The sequence below is a fragment of the Dicentrarchus labrax genome, unplaced genomic scaffold, assembly GCF_905237075.1.
Source record: "Dicentrarchus labrax unplaced genomic scaffold, dlabrax2021, whole genome shotgun sequence".
NCBI classification, from domain to species: domain Eukaryota; kingdom Metazoa; phylum Chordata; class Actinopteri; family Moronidae; genus Dicentrarchus; species Dicentrarchus labrax.
The window spans coordinates 4,220,079-4,243,397 of NW_026136703.1; the positions used below are offsets into that span (position 1 = coordinate 4,220,079).

At 42.5% G+C, this 23,319-nt stretch overlaps 1 protein-coding gene across 12 annotated transcripts in view; it reads left to right on the forward strand.

Moving 5' to 3' along the window:
* The window catches only part of myt1lb (myelin transcription factor 1-like, b), a 95,390-nt gene that overhangs the window by 68,310 nt on the left and 3,761 nt on the right, over positions 1–23,319 (forward strand). For 9 of the 12 annotated variants that reach the window (XM_051396266.1, XM_051396263.1, XM_051396262.1 and 6 more), the window contains 15 exons: positions 3,071–3,205; positions 6,009–6,099; positions 7,527–7,634; positions 8,921–9,147; positions 9,536–9,822; positions 13,353–13,589; positions 15,518–15,639; positions 16,166–16,228; positions 17,044–17,112; positions 18,115–18,177; positions 18,397–18,480; positions 20,433–20,654; positions 21,702–21,796; positions 22,378–22,481; positions 22,571–22,714. In XM_051396266.1, coding sequence (XP_051252226.1) covers positions 3,071–3,205; positions 6,009–6,099; positions 7,527–7,634; positions 8,921–9,147; positions 9,536–9,822; positions 13,353–13,589; positions 15,518–15,639; positions 16,166–16,228; positions 17,044–17,112; positions 18,115–18,177; positions 18,397–18,480; positions 20,433–20,654; positions 21,702–21,796; positions 22,378–22,481; positions 22,571–22,714 — 2,051 coding nt within the window. The remainder of the gene's footprint in view (positions 1–3,070; positions 3,206–6,008; positions 6,100–7,526; positions 7,635–8,920; positions 9,148–9,535; positions 9,823–13,352; positions 13,590–15,517; positions 15,640–16,165; positions 16,229–17,043; positions 17,113–18,114; positions 18,178–18,396; positions 18,481–20,432; positions 20,655–21,701; positions 21,797–22,377; positions 22,482–22,570; positions 22,715–23,319) is intronic. The other 3 variants (XM_051396271.1, XM_051396269.1, XM_051396268.1) reach the window with 3 other exon arrangements.

Sequence of the window (23,319 nt, forward strand, 5' to 3'; positions counted from 1 at the left end):
TCGATGCAGCTTGGGGTAAAACTGCCTATTTTTAAACCTGCACAAGCACTTGGGAGAGGAAGCCACAAAACAGAGGCCTTCTGCCTTTAGAAAGGATTCATTCTGTAGGGAACAATGAAGCTTTTTACATCTGTTTATGACCTTCCATTAAGATTACTACCGATACCACAGAAAGACAAATACACATATGTGGCTAATCATACAGTACAGAGACTTCAGTATTCCATCAGTGGTAGTTGTTATACAGTACACTGGATGTGCTTGTATACGTACTGACTAGGGTTGCAGTCACAGAGACATTGCAGTGGCATTTACTGTGGTCTGATTTCGAGCTCCCTTGTTAAACTCCTAATTATTCTTCTCATCATATCCTTTAGTGCAACTATATTCAGACTTAGGTTAAATAATTTCCTCCCATAAGGAAGGTATCAGATGAGACCAACAAATAAGAGCATGCTAATTCACAGCAGGGTGATATTACACCTTAAATGCCACACAACTAACAGCAGGTATATATTGCGATTTAAATGCCACACAAATGTTAATTTCAAGAGCCGTCCATGGCCCTTGTGTCTGGCTAATGTTGGAATAATGGGAGGACGCGAGACAGTTGCGACGCGATAACATCTTTCCCCGGGCAAGATAGTAGCAGACACTCGTTGACCAGGGTTGCTGTGTGATTCATAAAACAGCATGGCGAGGGAGGGGGAATGGGGGATGCTGGGGTTCAGAGAGGAGCCCAGCTCCCTAAGAGAAGCATGAGGCTGAGATGAAAATTGAACAGTATCAGAATGACCGATAACGAACGACAGGCCCACTGACTGCACATTAATTATCCAGAGATGGTATGGTAATGGGGGCCATTTGCTATGCAAAGCGCAGACCGTCCCCAGCCACAATCAATATCCCCTGCTTTCTAATATGCCTTCCACTTGGCTGCCTCACTCTCTGCAATAGAAGCGTGGCAGGCAGAATGCACGGGCATCATATATGTGTATGTGTGCGTTCGTACTTGCAGAAGTGGAGAATTATTTCCAACATACTGTTCAAACACTGTCAGTGTAATAATATGGCCCAAAAGAAGACATTATTAAGAAGCCACATTTTACATGCAGACCAAGTTCTTTATCAACATGAAATCTCTCTGCCTTTACTGCACTGGTGCCAGACAGTAGAACCAGACATGACATCGCAATATTGTACCAAACTCATATGCCCTTAACGTGACATAGATAGATGGCAGCCACAGAGATTAATGAGGTCCTTTTCTTTCTGATGAATGAGACATGGGATTTCATTTGGTGACTCACTTGTAAATGTATGAGTAGGTGTGCTCCATGCCACCTCTCAATTTTGTCTTTTCTCAACCCTTCTACCCCCTTCATTTGATTATTCTTTTCACTGCTCTTACTCCACTAGCTCTGGTTTATTTTGGTTTGTCAGTAAGTGCCTTAGCTGGAGCTACTAAGTTACACAGGCCTGTAAAACATTAATCAGTGGTCTGTCTTTCTGTTGCCCGAGATAATAGCCACTCCCTTGTCAACTTTGCTAAAACTTGCTCCAGATAAAGGTTGCGGTCACTCAAATTGCCCAAAAATGAAACAATCTGAACACTATACTCCTGTAACTCTGCTATGAGAGGATATTACAGGCTGTTATGCTTTGTAAATGTTCCTAATTTTCATTAAAATAGTAATGTAAACTGCATCAACAAGACACACTGTATTGACCATAAGAAGAACCTTGACCTTGTTTGAGAGTCAAAGTGTTTTAAAGGTGGATGGTTACATCTCCAGAAACAATGCCAGTTGGCACAGCTTGACATTGCTGCTTTTTGGTGGTAACTAAATCTGATCTGGATTTCGAAGAAATAGAAGAACCAGATTTTGGGAGAGAAAGACAATCCCATCCGGTGTGTGAGCATGTGCCTGTGTGTTTTTGGGGGGGGGGGGGGGTGTGTGTGTGTGTGTGTGTGTGTGTGTGTGTGTGTGTGTGTGTGTATTTTGGACCCTCATTGTCACGTTCACAAACTGTCATGTGAAGGCATGAGCGGTTTTAATGAGGACAAGTATGATAAATTCTTGATTGAATCTAAAATGAAAGATAAAACGCTTTTCATTTAAGGTCACTAACACGAGAGCTGTAATATTTCACAAATTTTCACAATTTCATCACAGTAAACAAACTTCATGATCAAAAGATCTGTCATCAAGCCAATAATTGCATCTTTGTCCTTGTCAGTCATTTCTTCAAATAAGCACAGCAATAAATAATGGTCTATGAATAAAAAAATAAATCCACTTAAAATTCAAATATTTTTGGTGGCAGTAGTCAAGGGCATATATTTGGTTTCAGACGTGGGGGGATGCACATTAAGTCAGATGTTTTGTAAATACTATTTCCTGCATTAATAACATTTATATCAGTCTAGAAAATAACTTCTTATGAAATCATACTTTTTAAATTCATGGTAATCAAATAAAACAAATAGAAATGCTGATGTAATTTACGGCAATATTTATATACTAACCCTACTTAAAATCACATTTCGTTTCATTAGAGACCACATACACAGATAAGCACTGTATGTGCATCGTCTTTACTAAAAATCACTAAAAAGGAGACTGCCTTCTCTAATATTTACCATTATGTTCAGCATAAGAGTTTTAAAAGTGAGAGAGACATATCCGCCCTGTGCCCAAGAGAAATTACACTGTACCGATAGTTACTGAAAAGTCCAGGAAATCCATGACAGACTGACATATATAAACCCTTAATAGAAAAATGACGTCTTGTACATCTGTACCTTACTGATGTAGCTGTGCACAGCTCCCAACGTAATGTATAACTCTCTGTCTTTATGTCATACGTTTTCTGTTATTCACCTATGACATTTTAATTCCCATATAACTTACATGTCACCTGGGAGATTTGATACTTTGCAACTTCGCCCTCAGATGTTATGTAGCTGACTTAGTGCCATCCCCACATCTGCTAACGTGCCGTACTCAGTGCAGCAGTGCAGCATTTTGTTTTGTGTGATCACCTCAATATGACTTTCTGCTAACAGATGCTTCACGTGCAGACAAGAAGGAAAGTCGGTGTCCGACACCAGGCTGCGACGGCACGGGTCACGTGACGGGCCTGTACCCCCACCATCGGAGCCTGTCCGGCTGTCCGCACAAAGACAGGGTGCCACCAGAAAGTAAGCACTTCGGTCACACACCAGTCAAACACTGGTTTGGCTTATTTACCCAACCTGTGGCCTCCATGCTCTTTGATGTTCAGGAATCGGCATGTTTCCCGTGATCACTGCTGTGTCTGGCCTGTTCTGTGTGCTGTGCACTTGCTGTTGTGATTGGACTGTGTTTGATATTTCAGCGGGGTGGGGGGCGGGTACAGTGAGGGGTCAGACGGGTTGCAGCTGCACTTCTCTTTGACCTTTTGCATGGGGCCATGGTTTTGCTTGCTGATTGCCTGCCTAGTGTGCCGTGGTGATGAGGTGGGAAATGAGGCCTTGATGATGCGCAAATAGTGGCATTGCAGCCATTGGTGGGATGGTCAACAGCTGTCAATCAGTGATTCACCTGACTGCATGAGACTTTGTCCTCCACTGGATTGACTGACAGTGATTAAGAATATATGATAATCCCATCCACTGTTGTTGGTTTCATCATTGTAGGGGCTATATGGGTAGCATGCTTTTTCACAGCATGCTTTACTGACTGTGACTGATAAGAAAAGGTGAAATGCCATGCTGCTGTATTTCATTTATTTGTGTATCTTTTTAATGTTAATTGAGTCTTCACATTAGATTTTTCAAAAAACTTGAAAACACTTACAGACCTTGAGAGCACTGAGCCTGCTTCAGTCATCCATGCCATAAACCCCATTCATTTATTTGTGTTCCTTGCTCAATTAAGTTCTGTTAAATCGAAAGGCAGTATCACATCTCTAAGCCACAGATCAAGTGAAGTGGCAATAAACATTAGCCTTGAATGAATAGTGAGTTTTCCCTTTGGAGATTTCAACCCCGGCTATTTAGTCTCATTCACCTTGTGCAAACTTCTCAATAAAAGCCCCTTTACACGTTTCATTAACCGCAGCGTGAAAATCAAGTTATGATCTGCCATGACCCAGACTGCAATCAAAATAAAAGAGGGTCCTAATAATGGCAAAGAAATTAGTTACCATTAAAGCCAGGCTTGTAAAGACCAGCAGTGTCACAGATGACTCTTGTTCTGCGGAGCGCTGCTCACACAAAGGTCCCTAACCTGAGATGTACCTGTCTCCCAGAAATGTGAAATTACTCAGAGCAGTTGACCTTGACTGGGATCAAGAGCCCCAAAACGGAATTTGGAATGGGCTTGAATTGATTGTCACTGGAGATTTTGGAATATGATGTCTGTGTTCCTCCTCCTGTTCCCCACTTGTGTTGATCGGGCTGACTTTTTGTGGAGATGATACCACTAATACTGCACAGGATGCTTTGGATCACAAAAAGTTCTCTCCTTGATCTTTGTGGCATCATCTTCAGTCCTTCTTCTTTGACTTCAAAAGGATACTTGAGAGTAAACACAAACACACACACACACACACACACACACACACACACAGTCTTGTTGTTGCTGTTAAAAGGTGACCTGCTTTAGGTGGCATGAGTTATCGCTAGGTCTCTGCATTATCAGCCATGTAGCAGCCAGTCACTAAGTCTCTGTCAATATGTGGTCAATAGTCTCATGCAGACTGACATCTTGCTTCACCACTTTAAAGGTAAAGATGAGTACATGTCACACATGGAGCTCCCTGTGGGGAAGATTCGGCTATGGGCAATTTTCTCTCCCCTATTAACACATTTGCTGTACTGAATGGACAATGTATTATTAATGCAGTGGCTTCATTTAATTGGGAAATCACACAGTGCAACCAGACTGTTCCTTGGGAAATGTGAAAAATGACGATTAAATTATATCTCAAATTCATTAATTCCCATTCCTGTTTGCTCATTGTAGCTCTTTTCTGTAGAATGCTAAAATATTTAATCAGCTCACATGGGAGTCTTTGTTTTTGTCTTTAAAGTGAATTACCTTTGTAACATTTGGAGCAACGTTGCTTCCTGTTTGCTTTCTTATACCGTTCTGTTCCTCAGCAGCCCTATACTTCTATCTGTGCCCACTGAATCAGGCCTGGTGCTTTAATTTCTTGCCATTCTATCTTGGCTTTGCACAGGGCAAAACTGGCATATGCATAATGTATTGGCTTGTGGCATGTTGAGGTGGCAGGATTTGTCCAATTACCTGCACCGAACACCAATTAGTATGTAAGGGAAGGAGGATGATGAGGGGTTAAAGTTTAAGGGGGTGATAATGATGAAGCTGGTGCCGATGGGGTTTGGCCCTGCGCGCGAGACGACCCTTCCCCGTGCCTGCGGTGCTCCGACGGCTCCTCTTGGACATCCATAGATCATTAATCTAATTGGCTGGTTGCCGAGGGGATCTGAGACAGTTATGGACTGTTTCAATGGTAAATGGTATTGAAGACTGCGCTCTTTACCCTAACAACGTGGGGATGATAACAAAGCACACTCTATCAAGGAGCTGTATTCTATCTGTCTGCTCCTTCCATTGATTTCAAAGCTTGTGTTTTGCATGATTGCTAGCTGTTGGTTGCTCTGCTCTCTGCATGCCCAAAATTTCCTTCCATTTCTGTCTCTTGCTGGCTTTGTCCTGTTAAACTTAAATGACATCTTTTTATTCATGACTGTCCCTATTCCATGAATACTAATTTGAAAGGGCTGGATAAGTGGAAGCAATATGGTGGGAAACCTTGCCTGCCCTCTCAAACTAGTGTTCATTAAAATGAAGAAGAGGTCATTTGGGTTCACACAGGCTCATTTCTTAATGATGTTTATAATGCCAAGCTCCTCACACACTAATAGAGCTCATGCGTGATTGTAAGGGGCTCCTAACCTTCCCTGTCTTTCACTCCTATCTCCTGTCTGTGTGAAGTTGTGGCTATGTATGAGAATGTTCTTAAGTGTCCTACGCCTGGCTGCACGGGACGCGGCCATGTCAATAGCAACAGAAACTCCCACAGAAGGTAAGTGACAGCCTGCCCTTATGAAAATGGCACTGTCCATGTTGCACCCTCCTTTTTTCACCGTGGGACTGTTTTTTAATGAGGTATTATTTTTCCATCCTCAATTTCTTTTCACATCATCTTTTTGTTTAGTTATTGTTAAACTCATTCTTTTCGTCTTTCCAACACATTGTCTGTTGTGTGTGGATAAGTCTCTCTTATGATGTATCGGTAGAAGGAAATAATTAATAATTAAGTAGTTCAAGCTGCTTAAAAATCCCATAGTTAAACTGAGACTGATTAGAATGCAGCATTTCACACCTCCACAGCATAAATCATTTATCAGCTCGTGGCGAAAAATGGCATCTATCAGGTGCAGGTTTGGAGGGAGAAACTGAAATAGCACGGCTCTCTTGCCAGTGCTGTCAGACGGGGCGAGGTGACAGTGAAAGAGGAGTGTCACCCACAGCAGATGCTCAGGGAGTCGGGCATAGCAGCAGCCATTAGCACCTTTCTGCCACTCAGCCAGGGTGACAGGAGAGGTGCAGACCTGGGAGGACCAGAATGGCTCCATGCTGAGATCAGTGACACGGCTGCAGCGCAAAATAGGCACGCACATGGACACGCACAGTAAACTTTTGCTTTTACTAGAAAGAGCTGATATAAAACCTCCACGTACTACCGCACACTTCCAAACCTGATACACACTCTTACCCCGGCACACATTCATGCACGCCTGATGACAGGTGCTCATGAACACAACTCTATACTGGCTTCAGGCCATTGTCAAAGATAATTTTTTCACCATGGCCCAGCACACTACAGTTGACAGACTGGATGGAGAATAATAGGGGTTAAGGATAACAACATGAACTTTTGTCACTTTTGGTCAGTTACTTGTCAGGAGCAAGTTTTGCAGCCCTAAATTCTGTTGGAACATACTGTAGGTATAGATCCCAAGTGTATGTGAGTGTGTGTGTGTGTGTGTGTGTGTGTGTGTGTGTGTGTCTTGTCAGCATGTGTTTGAAGGAAACAAGATGCTGCAGAATGCACGTAAAAATGCACATTTGTCCATATGGGAATATCTATTCTGAGAATGATTTCAAGCCGCTCAACCAGAGACATGCAAGCTGTTGCCAATTTTGTTGTGTAAAAATGTTAAAAGTGATAAAAAAAAATTTTTTGATGATGACAATGATTTTGCATTTTAAACAGAGACTTTCTGAACTACAGTCAGGTATTTTCAAACTGGTAGACACTGTGATTGATTGGCTGACAGACAGATGTGCACTAGCTATTTTCAGGCTGGAAGACTGGCTGACAAGTACTCTTAACAAGCCAAACATTTTTACAGCATGTGCATTCAATGTAACATTTTCACCTATCAAAATGTGTCTCAGATCAGATGCACGTTCCACTATGCCACTTAAGCCGCTTTCTCATTTCAGTCTGTCAGGATGTCCTATTGCGGCAGCTGAGAAGCTGGCCAAAGCCCAGGAGAAGCACCAGAGCTGTGACGGCCCCAAGTCCAACCAGGCTTCTGACCGAGTCTTAAGGTAGTATTCGCTCTTTACTTTCATCTACATCAGTAGTTCCCAATCTTTTTGGCTCGTGACCCCTTAAGATAAACAGCGTTCACTTCTAATTCCTTCTTGCAGACATCAGAAGTCTTTGAGTTTTTGATTGTCTGATTTGAATAAATGTTTGAGACTCAAAGAGGTAAAACAGATTTCATAAAAAAAAGGAAAGATTAGATAAAATACAAACAAATAATGCAAATTTATGTAGCAGAACATTTTCTTCTTTCCTATCCCATTAATAATCTCACTAGCCCCTCTGATGTATCTTGTGACCCACTGGAGGGGTCCTGACCTCCAGGTTGGGAGTCACTGATCTACAGCACGTGAAATTCTCTGTTGGAGGTAGCCAAAATATGGTATGGAAAGCATATGACATGTCTTTCTACAACTGTTGTAAGTTTTTTAGTGCATAGCCAATCCATATGCTGTGTATTGTCAGAAGAATGTTTGATATAAATTAGGTGGTCATTCACTGAAAGATCATGCAAATGTAGATTTTGTGCTGTACTGTGTATAATACATTCAGAGAAGTGTTATTCAGTCATGTTGGAATGTGTTGTTCTTTTTCCCCTGCATTTTGTAAAGCTATTTAGATTTTTAAGTCCCCCCTCTTTGTTTTATGTTTATGTTCTCCTGTCCCCTGAGAATTCTTTCAAGAGACTGCATGTTCATTTCCGTGCTCACTATTGAAGGCAAATCACTTTATTAGATTTGAACAAAATTGGGCCCATTTATCATAGGGAAGACAGAGTTTTTTGAATGAGAGTTTCTTTGATAGTCCATGCTATGATGAAAAGTCATAAGTAATTGTAAATTTTATATTTATATCTAACTGAACAACAGCAGTGCAAGATCTTACATTTCATTTCTTCCTGGTCTTAGATTGAGGATATAAATGCATATCAAATGATAAAAGCATATCAGAAGTATGCAAGCGTAATAAAAGAAAAGCAGAAATTCAATTTTGGCTGTTTTTTATTGACTAGGCATGAAAAACACTTGTAGCAGGGGTATTTTTTGTAACGCAGGAGAAAGAAAAACATCCATGCTATGGTGTATGAAAGGGATGCCCCGCACCCTAAATCACCCCACCTTCCACCAGCATCATCCTCCATATTCTGATCCTGGAGTATTACCATAATAGTCTGCCCCTTTCCTTGCATCTGCCCATTTTTTAACCAAACTCCAAGTTCCCTCTCCTTCCCCTGGGCAATGTTGAGTGCCTCGGTCCAACTTCCACCCCCTCGTCATTTATTTTCCAGGCCTATGTGCTTTGTCAAACAACTGGACTATCCACAGTATGGTTACAAGAACAATGTTTCCACCAGCACGCCCCGCTCCAACCTGGCCAAGGAGCTGGAGAAGTACTCCAAGACCAGCTTTGACTACAGCGCCTTTGATGGCAGTAACAACCACCAAGTGTACGGGAAACGGGCCATCGCACCCAAAGTTCATGGACAAAGAGACACCTCCCCCAAAGGATATGACGGTATTTTACAGCAAGATCAAATTGGCTATATTCATCTCCATCAGATATTCCAATTTTAATTGTTGCTCAATTTAAGTAAACTCATACGTGTACACACATGATTATAAAAGGATTCCTTTGAGCTGTATCACACATAAATATTTCTTGGAATTAAGATAAGAGTGTCAATTAAAATACCAAAACTAGAAGACCATTAATTTGTGTTTTTAAGGCTGTTTTATGAATCTAAAAACTATAAAAGTAATCATCTTGTCTGTACAGTAAAAGCACACCTCATCACCTTTATGAACAGAAAAACAAATTACATGTAAATCCATACATACATCACTGTCAGCATTTATCTAAATGCATTAACCCATTAATGTCCACTCTTTTTGATGTCCCACAGCCAAACGTTACTGTAAGAACTCCAGCTCGGCCAGCAGCACCACCAGCACCTACGCTCCCAGCAGTAGCAGCAGTAGCCTGAGCTGTGGAGGTGGAGGAGGGGGCGCGGGAGGAGGAAGAGGGGGCGGGGGCAGCAGCGCCAGCAGCACCTGCAGCAAGAGCAGCTTTGACTATAGCCACGACATGGAGGCCGCCCACATGGCAGCCACGGCCATCCTCAACCTGTCCACGCGCTGCCGGGAAATGCCCCATGGCATGGGGGGAAAGCCCCAGGACCTGTGCTCGCAGGTAGGAGGGATGAGGAGGGATCCTGTCATATTGTACATTTTATCACCTAAATGCCAAAATCAGATGTATCTACGTTCTAGAAATTCTGGTGAGTTTTTTTTTTTAATGAAAGGAAGTTATCACGTCACCTGAATTCACTCTGCAGCCTCACATGACTCTGTATCCACTACACCTTTGTAAGACTTTGGCCTCCTGCTGCAGTCACAAAAAATCCTCTGACAGATTATCTCTGTGCGTCCTTCATTATACTAATGCTGGCAGTGAAAACTGACAAAGATAGGGATTTCAGTTGCGCACACCCCACGTACACATACACACACTCACACACACACACATTCCATTAAAGATCCGGGGCTGTGTCTTACACTCAGGGCTCAGCAGGGCAGTTTTTTATTTTCCGTCTGGGGATCAGATAGGAGCAGGACGAAGCGCCGTTTGACACGGCGTGAACCCAGTGTGTCATTTCTGAGGAGATAAGGTGACGGTGTTCCTGTATTATCTGCACCCAGATGCTGAGCTGGAAAATGGGGGCCGGAAAGAGAGCGCACAGCAGAGGGCTAATGCTGGCTTAATGCTAATGTTGACAGCAGAGACTGGCAGAGAATGAGAACAAGCGTGATAGAATTGAAAATAAAAAAAGAGAGCAAAGAAAGCCCTTTTGGTGGGAGGTTTCTAAATGTCACAGTGCAGAAGAGAGTAGAGGGAAAGGGGGATACAGAAGAGGAGAAAGGTACTGAGGAAAAAGAGGGGAGAGCAGAAGAAAAGGGGAGGAAAGGATAAAAGCCAAAAGCAACGTACTTCCAAAGAAAAGTGGAACGGAATAAACTTGGCGGGAACAAACGCCTGAAGCAGTCAGGACTTCCTCTGGCCTTACCTCATTTCATTGTCTGTCCTCCTCCTGCTCCGGGGCCAGACGGGCAGGATGCTCTCAGGGCAGGATGGAAGACGGGAGACTTCAGAAGGGTGTTTTTTTCTTCTTCTTCTCTCTTTCATCTCAACACCTCACCTCGTGGCACACACTGTTCTTTTCTATGTCTGAATGAAACTTCACACACACACATCTATTCTCGCCTACTTGTTTTTTCAGCCTGTCTATCGGCCTGTTTCTCTTTCTCTCACTGTGCTCGTTGAATTATGGGTAGCTGCGCTATATTCATGTCTTAAAGTCATATACCATGTTAGCCTGCTTTGGTAGAAGTCTTCCTGCTTACCATGATTTCAAGTATAAGGCATGTTATCCAGTGAGATTAGCCTAGTTTATCTCAGTGGTTCCCAACCTTTTTGGCTCGTGACCTCCCTTAAAATGAAGTAGTGTCTCTGAGTTGTAAGTCGTTCAACCAAAGTGTAATTTTCCATCGAAACCTCTGAGATTATTCCATTTGAATAACTGACAAAGGAGGTTGCCAAAATAAGATCATTAAAATAAAAAAATATAATTCATTTTTTTAATCGAGCCATTCTTCTAAACTCTAAATACATGAAGGAGGAAATGGTGAGCACAACGAGAGAACAAACCAGAGAGGAAGACAGGATATGATGCTGGTTTTATTTTAAGACCTGGAATAGGTGGGCAGAAGTAATGTGGCGAGAATTAGCAAGTGACCTCTCACGCTCTGGCCCTCTTCCACCCAGCATCTCCATGGCAACAGAGGTCAGGGGTTACCGGGGGGGCCAGAGTGAGAAGGGGTGGTCTCTAATGAAGGAGGTGGGGTGGATCCTCACATATCATCCTCGTTAATTCGATATGAAGGGGTGGGTCACATTAATTGGACGATGACATACAATACAATGGCTGACAAGAAGAGGGCGGTCCGCTGTGCATATTCACAAGGACACGACGAGTCATGGCGACACACGATGAGGCATGTGCCATTGGATCTGTTCCGCAGCAACTTGACCTTTATTTTACAGCGTTGCTCTTACAGTCCTTTACTCATTTCCTACTCATCTTCTGCCTCCTTCTCTCTCTCTTTCAAGATCCTGGCCTCAAACCTACACTTCAGCCTTTAGTGTTTTAATAGTGAGTGTGTGTTTGATAGAAGCAGACACCTACAGCTTGGAATAATGTCAGCTGTAACAGTTTTGCAGACAGGTTCCATTGTAAAAGCTCAGTTTGTATTGTGCCTGCTCAGCCTTATAATGTCATTGTATTTAGCCCCCCATCGTCTCTGTGTTTGTCTTGCATGATTCACAACTTTATATTGTACCTTTTATTATTCAAAGCAAGATATTTTCCTCCACAGACAAATGACCCAGCAGTGTTCAGGCCTTGTTTCTCCTATTTTTAAGTCTTTGGTTCAGCCACAGTTGTTGCAGTATCCACGCCCAGCCCCAAATCTATCACCCTGTGCGTTTGAGTCAATGTGCGTCACAGAGGTTTTGGCTTCAGACACCAGGAGAATCCACCCCTAGGGACACTGTCAGCTGGAATCAGCATTAGAGCGGGCTTTCCTGCTTATGAAAGGGAGCAAAGGGAGCGAGGAGGATGAGGAGGAGAGGGGAGATGAGAACAGGGAGTCAGAGAGAGGGATATTAACGAGAGCAAGGACATAAACACATGCCTACCAAAACATAATCCTTACTGCAGTGGGACTCTTTTGGTCTATAGAGTATGTGCCAGATGTAGATTAAAGAAAAGGCATCAGTATATAGATACCAACCTACGCTCAGGAGGCAAAGTGAATGCTTTAGTTAGCAGTCAGTCTTGTTGGATGTGGCCCACTTTGTTCCAGAACACAGTATAGTTCTGCCTCTATTTTTGGGTTTGCAGCAGTCTAGTTCCAGCCACTGCTGCTCATCACTGCTCTCAACCCCACCCCTAACCCTCAGCCCCTGCCCTCCTGTGATGTCCACTCACATTAGTCTCACACACACACAAACACAAAGTCATGCACACACGCACACGTCTGACTGCACAGAACACAGTAGAGACCATAGTGGGATGGAAGGAAAAAGAGAGGCGGAGAGAGAAAGAGAAAAGGAGGGGTTCACAGAGGGATGCACTCGTCCTTCAGCACTGATGACCTCTTCTTCTTCTGTCCCTCTTATAAGTGTACCTCCACATTGTTACTGTACACTGCAAGTGTCTAATGTTTCATCCCGGGCAGACTTGGGCAAAAAATAAATTGGAATATTGTTTCAGGTATTTGAACTGCAGGTGTTCTTGATCCATATTTCCAGACATCTAAAAAGTTCACAAGTGAACACATCACTGGAGGAACAGAAAATTCAAGCACTTTTCATGTACTTCTTTAGTATTCACCATGTATTCAGCTACTGTTTTGCCCAGCTCTGATCCCAGAGTATGAATATGTTTGACTGCTATTTAATCAGAAACTCTCTCTCTCTTTTATCCCTTTCTCTCTATCCCTGCCTCTTATGTTCCGTGCATCCTTTTACCCTTCCTCATAATCATCTTACTGAAAACACTCAACACACACACACACCCATCTCCTCCACATATACTGACCTGATTTACCCCTACACACATATACGCATGCACAAAAACCACATCCACATACACTTTCCAGAGCCCCGGTCTAGATGTTGATGAAAATGGTACGTTGGACCTGAGTATGAGCAAGCGTCTGTGCAGCGGCGGCGGTGGTGGAGGGGACTCGGTGCTCACCCCTCTAGAGCCCATGTCCCCCCAGAGGCAAGCCGCCCTGCTGGGCTCCCGCTGCTACGGCATGGGGGATGCCGCCGACTGCTGGGACCTGCCTGTAGACTACACCAAGATCAAACACATAGACGAGGACGAGAAAGAGGTAAAGGGCAAAACGACAAGGACAATGTTGGAAATTCACTTGACCACTAATGTCTGGTTGTGGCCAGATGAATTATAAAGGATGTTATGTATAAGTTTTTCTGGAAGGCGGGCGGATCTCTGCCTGAACTTAATCATTCAGTGTCCTTAAAATATAGAAGAAGCTGGTTGAATCACCTTAAAAAGATCAATTACAATTGCAATATATGAAGCAGAATAATACATCATTCTTATTCAGGCAAATATTTTATTTTTGATCAGCTAAACCCATAAGACTGTCTCCTTTGCCTCAGAATATTCCATCACATATTCAGTTTCCTTCAAGATGTTTTTGACGATATCGGGATTGAGATAGAAATGATGACAAGTGATGAAGAGAAGAATAAGAGAGAGATTGAAAACAAATGACAGATAGTGATGCCGTTGATGATAATTATAAAGCAGTAGTATATGATAGTTTGTGGTTTTGGAAGCTGATATTACAGTTGGCACTTAGACTGTCTGTTCAATGTCTCTCAGCCCAAATAATTTCCCTCCAAGCCATTGATTCAACACAGTGTCTCCAAGTCAAACATTTGCATTGCCGTCTGATTGTCTTCCTGGTTTCTTACCTCCCCGTCTGACTCACTGTCATATGTCAAATCATTAGAAAGTCATATTAGGGATTTTTGAGGGAAACCTAATGAATCTGCATGTTAATTGATGTCAGCATTGCCATGCACAGAGGTATCTGCTCTGTTTGTATCATGCTCCCCGCATGCTGGCTTTCTGTTTTTACATTTCGCTCTTCTCCAAAATGAATTATGCAAAGTAGCACCTTGGGAGGGAATCGGAATAGCTCATCTCATCAAAGAACTGCTGGAAATCAATGCACCACTGCTGGGTGCGCCTGTCGGCGTGCACAGGCGCATGCATGTGCAGTACATGTGCCTCTGCTGGTGTGTGTGAAATGTGAATATTCATATGAGTGTGTGTGTCTGTACCCATGTCTCTTTGGGAGTGTGTCTGTGCTTATATGCGAGTTGCATCCCTAGCCTACTTTCTGCTCTGCGTCTCTGTATGTATGCATGTGTCGTTCTCCTTCCTGTCTGCCTCTCAGCCTGCGCTCCCTTTAATTGGAGAAGCTCGCTCGCTGACCTAGCATCACACACTCCGAGACAGCTTGAGCGCTGGATAATTTGGGCTGTATCTGGACCTGTCTCTTTATGGGCATTACTGTACATACACTGCGAGCATGAAAGAAAGAAAGAGGATTTGCATCAACAGCCGTTGTGCCCTGGCTGCATGCACTGCAGACAAAGCACAGCCCCACATAACAGCAGCGGTCTGACACTACATCGCAGTGCCATCTAGTGACTGACTGGTGCATTACAAGAATATAACCAGCCAACTCCCTGAATGTTCCTTACTCGCACGCACACAAGAATGCTCTATGAACATGAACAAACCCATGAGTGAGCCTGCGAACACACACACACATACACACACTGTTCGTTTGGCACTGAGTCATTATTTCCTCCCAGGGATTCTATTTTCTAGCTCCGTTAGACTGACAGGTGAGGCTCAATAGTCACACAGGCTCAACCATTAGCATTCAAATTGACAAGACTCTATGGTCTGACAGGTGTGCATGTGTGTGTGTGTGTGTGTGTGTGTGTGTGTGTGGAAAAAAACAGACAAAGAAGTAAGGAAGGCATAGGGAAAAGACTCAAGTTTTCATCATGTGCCAATTAATGAAATGCATTCTAACTTTCAGATTGAGTGCATTTGTTGTGTAATATGTGCACACAGCATGATTTCTGAAATTGTATAATGATGGCGGGAGATACAAAAGAGTCTGTCTTCATCACTCTCTTCTCCCTTTCCCTCCCTGTGTTCCACCTCCCCTTTGTCTCTTCTTCTTCTCTTCCCTCCTTTCCCCAAACTCAGCCGGATGACTTGGATCCCTTCCATGACCTGCTGGACGACCGCTCCTACACCACAGATGTTAACATGCCCAGCCCCAAGCCCAAGTATGTCCAGTGCAAAGAGAGTAAGAAGGACCTGATAACGTAAGAGCTCTCCTACTCTTCCCAACATCCCAGTGCTCCTTCGATCCACCTGACCCCACTTGCTTCTCCCCACTCATGCTCTGCTCCGCCCCCCTCCTCCATTTTATTTCTTTCTTTTGGTTCCTTCCTCCTCTTTGCTCTAGTTAACCTCAGAGAACCACTGTTCTTTCTCTCTCCCTCCCCCCATCCTGTGCTGCTGGCTTGCTATATGACTTTTATTTAACAGCTTCATCCATTTGTCCACACTGATCTTAGAGCTGGTAGCTCTCTGCTGATGCCTTCAGTGCAGTTTCCCTCTTTGATATGCTTTATCTTTATAAGACACAACGCTAGTTGTCAGTATTGTGCCATATCAAGTGTAGCTGATCTCAGGAACCACAAAATTAATCACAGACAGTGAAGCTAAACTGGAAACAATGAAAACCAACAATAAAACAAATCAGAAACAACTCTTCTTTTTTGTAATTTTCACATTTTCTTCTCCTTCCCTTTGGGCTTATAAATCTGTCTATTTTTCCGGTGGCAGATGTCCCACACCGGGGTGTGATGGAAGTGGTCATTTGACGAGCAATTTCGCCTCACATCGAAGGTGTGACTTCCTTTTCTCCTGGTGGATTCTAAGTCTATTTCTCTTTATTGTTTTCAGCTTACCTCGACTATGCTGTCAAACACCTGTAGGCAGAATGTCTCTCTCTCTCTCTCTTATTTGTTAGCCCTTTGACTATTGGCAAGTTGACATCCTGAAACAAGGGTATCATGAAATAAGGCAAGACTAAATTAATTAAAGATTGGATACATGCTAATTTTTAAGCTAAACCCTGGGATAAAAATTATTTCTCAATGGGCCATGTGTAAAGCCTTCTAAGCTGATGTTATTCAGTCCTCCAGGCTCTTCCCACAGTGCGATGCAGACTAAGCATTTACCATTCAGAGCAGAAGACTTAAGCATAATTGCTGAGTGTTGCAGAGTGAGGTGAGTCTGCAAGGACTGAATGATATCAGTCTGGGGGCTGACGTGGCTGCACGTATATGAGATTTCCCCTGAACAAGCTCACGATTCCAACTAAGTTGTAATCTTTGAAAAAAAAGCCCATATGTCAATTTACAATTTTTTATTCACTCAGTCCGAATTGAATACAGAGCAGAACAGACCATGCATGAAACCCCAGACATCCTAGTTGTTACGTATGAATACAAATACTCAGAGGGTTAACTTATTTAAATCAACTCCCTGCACTTGCATCATGGCTTTTTTGCATTTCCTGGTTGATGTTTTATGTATGTATGTGTTTGTTTATGTGTGTATGTGGATACGAGTGTGGTCTGAGAGATTATTTTGTGTTACAGTGGTCGGGGTGACTTGTCATTTTGGTCTAACTAATGTTCCACTGATGTATTTTTCAGTCTCTCAGGTTGTCCTTTAGCTGATAAAAGCATTCGAAGTATGCTGGCCAACAACGCGCAAGAGCTCAAGTAAGGCGTGAGATGACTCATTGATATATGTATGATTTGTATATGTATGCTCATTCTGCCTAGAGTTAGGTCAACCTTATATATGTTGTGTTAAATGTAAAGCACATTATTGCTAGAGATGATAAATGCCTCAAATATGGAGTCATGGAGCTTATTTTACAGCTTTTTAGAGAAAAATATTTTGGTATTGTATTACAAATCCCTTAAAAAGACCCAAACCAACCATCCATTGATCTTGCTAACAAGTACTATGTGTGTATCAGAGCCTGATATATCTGATTCTTCTGTGCCATTGAGCTCCTTAGTTGTCTAAAAACAAACACATCAGTGAGCCACACTGTTGCACTGGCACTGACCTGTTCCTTCATTACCATGAACACACACACTGTGGTTTATTTTCACATATACATTCCGGTGCCCCAAATACTCTCACCTCACCTTCCTCACTCACCAACTGTGGATTAATCCGCCACGGAAAATCCAACAAATGCACTATTTACTATTTTTGAGTAGCTAAAAACTACAGTGCCCTTTTAGTAAATTCATTAGTCTTTTCTTTTTTTAAATGAATATTCATGAGCCAGCATTTTCTATTGTGTATTGTCCATCTGCAAAAAAACATAAAAATAAATAACAAAAATAATAGCAATAGGGCTCCACTATATATGGACCACATAGGCTCACTTTTATTCTGGAGATCATTTTAAAAAATGTTTGTTATCACATTTTATCACATTGTTTTCTCGAAATATGGGGTGTTTCATTTATTTGTGTTGTATAGATACTTGATTGAGAGACTGATATACAGCACAGTAGTCCTAGTCTGTCCTAGCCCACCGCACACGACACAGGACCCCCCTCCCTACCGTCATAGTGTATTTTGTACTTTTGCAACAGCGATTGTAAAAGCTATAGTTTGTATGCACGGCATGGGGTATGTTATCCTCAAGATACTGCACTGTTGCTGTAGGCCCTGAGCCCTTTTTGTGTTTTCTGCCCCAGGTGCCCGACACCAGGGTGCGATGGTTCGGGACATATCACTGGCAACTACGCCTCACACAGAAGGTACGACACACATTCTGCAGCATTACATACATGAACAACTTCTTCCCTTTTCTCAATACGTCTTTCTCTTCTGTCTCACATACAAAAAAGTTCTTACTTTACTCTGCTTCTACTCACCCCCTCCCCTTCCTGTCTCTCTCTCTCTCTCTCTCTCTCTCACACACACACACACACACGTACTGTATGCTTCAACTTTGTAACACTGTCATTTATCTGCAGTCTCTCAGGGTGTCCGCGGGCCAGGAAAAGTGGGATAAAGATCATCCACAGTAAAGAGAACAAGGAGGACCAGGAGCCTATCAGGTACTGTACAGACACTGATCATCAGTCTTCTGTCTCCCCTTTAAAACCCTGATACTGAAACTCTTCCTCCTGCTACAAACACTGCTCACTGCTTACTTTACATTCCCCATGTGCAATATAAAAAATGACATATAACTTCAGGTTTCCTGTTTTAAAATGATGTGTAAATAAGAACAAAAGAGCAATATACTATTTTCTAATGAGCGCATTGCTCTTTGACATGCACTGACGCAAGAAGGAATAAATCAGTATTACCTCTGACAAGACAAATGTGGTATGAGTGTGAAGTCTCAACCCACATCTAGAGGTGCAGGAGAAACTTCAGAAGAACAAGGTTGTTGCAGTTTAGAGATTCTGCAGTCTCTGGTGAACTCCTGCAGACACACAGGTAAGGAAAGACAGAGAGGGAAGGATAGAGGCAGAGAGAGATTGATTGGACTCTACCTAAATCCCACAATGGGCTTCTCTGGCCTCCGCCCTGCAGCTGCATTGATTTCTCTGGTGGTGCAGAGCACAAACAACACACTTTGGCCATTCTCCATCTTGTCATTCTGTTGGATTCTGAGGACAATTTGCCACAGGTTTCCCTGTCAGTATGCTCTGCTGACGTTTAATTATCTTTGTAAAATATTTCATCCACTATTTGACCTTTGGAAAATAGAAAGGAACCGACAGAGATGAGTAAAGTCTCTTGGCTTCAGAGTAAGACATGGTGGCTGTAACTAATAAATGAAATTTGAAAAGCTACAGAATGAAGCACATTACAACTAACAAACAAACACTAAATTAAAGGCATTTCTATTTTTCTTCAGTATTTAATGTAAAGGGAGTACAAGAACCACTTCTGCATCTTTCAGTTTTCCCTTTTTGGATGACGACATCCTAGTCACCCTTTCTCTTTAGCTTATTATGCTCAGACACCTTCTCTAAATAGTCTGTGTGCCCTCTTCAGGGTAGAGAGAATGACCTTTGTGTGCTCATTTATTACTCTTAAAACTTGCACTGGCTCTCATGCTAGGAGGCCTGGTTTGACTCTTAACACTGAGGGACTGTACAGAAATATTAGAGGAGTAAAAGGGGTGGGTATTGTTATTCTTCCTTCCAACCACAACTACAGTGAGGATTATCTCAAAGTGCCACACAGTTCACTCCACAATGATACAAATTCAGCAACAATTTTATAAGTAATGATTCATCATGGTGTGGCAGCAATACTTGGAATTTGAACATGACTAGAATTTTGGCAGAATGTGGTAAAACAAAACAAAATATTTCATATTTCATTGGGTTAAGGTTTTTGGAAGCCTGTGTGAATGGATTAGCTAAGCAAATTCCTTTGACTTCTGCCATATATTTACTGGGAGAAAGATCTCAAATACCACAGAAGGAACCACTGTGGCAGACAGCAGTGCACAAGATACCCCCTGTATCTTTTCTTTTCTGTCAAAAAACGTTGAAAAAAAAAAGTTGAACTAAAACCAGGTAGCTGTTATTTTGCAGACAGAACTGATACTTTCCCAAACGTAGCTAGCTTTAAGCCATAATCCATTTTGTGAGGTGTGACATATGGAATATTTTACTGCCTCATTGCATCTGATTAGTACTGGTGTTGATGCACTGTCAGCATTCCAAAACTGTGATAAGGCTGCCACTGGGACAGCTTTAAATAAGATGATGGTATCTTTGTTTATATGAAAGCAAAAGATATAGAGGGAACCAGACAAATGATATTCGCTCATACAGTATATGGTGTTTCAGTACTCAGGAGGCAGACAGAGAGCCAGTAGCTGAGACTCAGCCAGTCACTCTTGGGTGGAAAAAAGCATGATGTCTCCAATATGATGGTATCAACTTTGAAGTGTCAATGAAGCAAAGGAAGGTTGCGTTTGAATAAAATAATGAATAAACTGTTTGTGAGTCTTCTCTGAGAACTTTTCACTCTGTCCCCCCAGGTGTCCTGTCCCAGGTTGTGATGGTCAGGGACATGTGACAGGGAAGTATGCGTCCCACAGAAGTGCATCAGGATGCCCCATAGCAGCCAAGAGACAAAAGGACGGCTACCTAAATGGCATCCAGTTCACATGGAAGTCTGGCAAGACAGAGGGCATGTCCTGCCCCACACCGGGCTGCGACGGCTCGGGTCACGTCAGCGGCAGCTTCCTGACACATCGCAGGTGGGTCCAGGGAACTTGGCTGTGTGTTGTTGCTGTTCCTGGCATAAAGGTGCCCTGTGGAGTTCGCTTGTCAACAAACAAAAGTTATGTTTACATTCAGTATTACTCAGCAAAATGCACTGTGTGAGCAAACCTGTAAAATGCATATCCTTCCTAAAAGAAATGTAAAGCAGAACTATTTTAGATCCTGCATTATTTACATATATGTTTACTTGCTAGCAGTCTTCTGCTTCCCTGCCTTTGTTGGCCAATTGCAGCATATTGTGGCATGTGACTGCCACCCGTAGATCAGTGGAATAGTGCGAAACCATTGGCAGGAGCATATAAACAAGGACCCACTCACAAAAAAAAAGCTCCATAGCACTATCAGAGCTTAAAACCTCCACAGGGAACCTTTACACTTATTTCTATTACAAAGATAAATTAAATGAAGAGTACAGATTTAATGTAACGTTCTACTTTGGATCTTAGAGGATGGAAAGCTGTGATTCATGAGAACAGTTGATGCTCCAAGCTAAAGGAATGGTTAACTTTCTTGCTTAAAGTTAGATGAGAAGATCAATACTAGTCACAATTATATAAAAAAAAAAAGACTGACCTCACCAGCTGCAACCAGGAGACTTTAAGAACGCACTGGTCCTGTCCAAGAAACTGGCAAGCACATAACCTTGTGAAATGTTGAATTGTTGGTTTGCTTTGTTGCTTTGTTTCTTGTACAGTTTTAACAAACAAGGTACAATGTGTTAATTAGAGAGCTTTAACGGTGCTGGTAGGTATATTTTGTTACCTTGGACAAAGCCTGGTAGCTGTTTCCCTCAATTTCCAGTGCTAGGCTAAGCTTAATGTCTCCTGGCTGTAGCTACAGTCTTCTCATCAAACTCTCAAGAGGGCAAGAGAGCGGATGTCGGACCACTCCTTCAAGACTGAATTTAAGGGAATATTTCTCCTCAGCCTCCCTATATATAAACCCAGCTATGAACCATGTTGACTCATTGTGTGTGTGGAATAGACTGAAACAATGCTTCTTCTCCTTGTTGCTACCTCTAGTCTGTCGGGTTGTCCACGTGCCACCTCCGCCATGAGGAAAGCCAGGCTCTCTGGAGTGGAAATGCTAACAATAAAGCAGCAACGTGCCAGCAACGGTAACTACAACTACCACTCACCCACACAATACCGCCAATCAGGAACATGGATGTGGAATGATTTGCTGAACAGAATTCCCATTTCAGATAATAAACCAATCAGGAGGGTGTGTGTGCACTGAGCATTGTCTGAGTAAAGGCTTAAATTGGAAATAAACTGCCATTCAGGGGCAGGGTGCAAATAATGAGAAAAGTGGCTCCAATCTGGAAGAATGGGGCTGGGCTTTTTTGGCAGTAATCAGACAAGGAATATCTGAGCTGGCTTGTGGTTGTGTGCGCCATCTGTTTTCCTAACACTTCACCCTGGACTTGAATTTCGACGCTTCATAAAGGGATGTGACAGGATCATAATGTAATTTGTCTGTGAGATTGTTGAGTCTTAATCAGCTCAAATGACCTGCCCCAGTTCTATTGTAGAGGTGAAGACAGTCGCACACAGTGACCAGCACAATTCTTACGTAGCTATAGAGTCATATTGTGTCCTTTTTAATTACTTCAGCCCAACATAAAGGCTGTTAATCTAATTTATGACTGAGGCTTTGTAGTGATATGTCTGTGCTAATGGGGCTCCTGCTTTGTAGGACTGGAGCACGAAGAGGAGATCAAACAGCTGGATGAAGAAATCAAAGATTTAAGTGAATCAAATTCACAAGTGGAAGCAGACATGATCAAACTTCGAACACAGGTAAGTCACTTCCTGTCTGCTACATTCATTAGCCTGTGAATACACAGCTGCACTGTAACATCCTGACATCCACCCCCTCCTCTCCTCAGATTACAACAATGGAGTCCAGCCTGAAGTCCATAGAGGAGGAAAACAAGGTGATTGAACAGCAAAATGAATCTCTCCTGCATGAGCTGGCCAACCTCAGCCAGTCACTGATTAACAGTTTAGCTAATGTCCAGCTCCCTCATATGGTAAGGGCCACCAGGAACGGCTAGCCGGCAAGTTGCAGAATATAGCTAACAGTAGCATTATAGCAGCTTATTCAGTCATTTGTATATTTAACCACAGTCTATTGTGCATGCCTAAAATGTGCAGCATTGCTTGTCTTTCCAAACAGTGAGGGGGAGTTGTGAAATGAGGTTTGACTGGGCATTTTTTACAGTGGTAGCAACTTTAACAACAGAAATGATTGCTACATTCAACTGTTTAGGTTAAACAGCAGTAAATACAGTATATAGTGAGGTCTTGTCTGTGCGTTGAGAGGTGTGATGATTAAAGGCTTTATTGTAGAGTGTACTTTATTCTTTTTTAAACAGAATATTACCTTATTCTGTCTGCATCATTCAATCTTTCTTTGCCTCTTGAACATAAAGCAAGAAGTATTCCATTCTGTTGAGTTTCATAGTAATCAAACACTATTTCATCCTGTTTTTCACCCATACAATGGCATTCTGTCATGATATCCTCTTGCATAATGGCTTATTTAACATTCACTGACAAAGAAATAAATTATTCCTCAGTTAAGCATCCTCGTCTAAGTGGCAAGCCATTTTTAAAAACATCCTCCTTTTATATT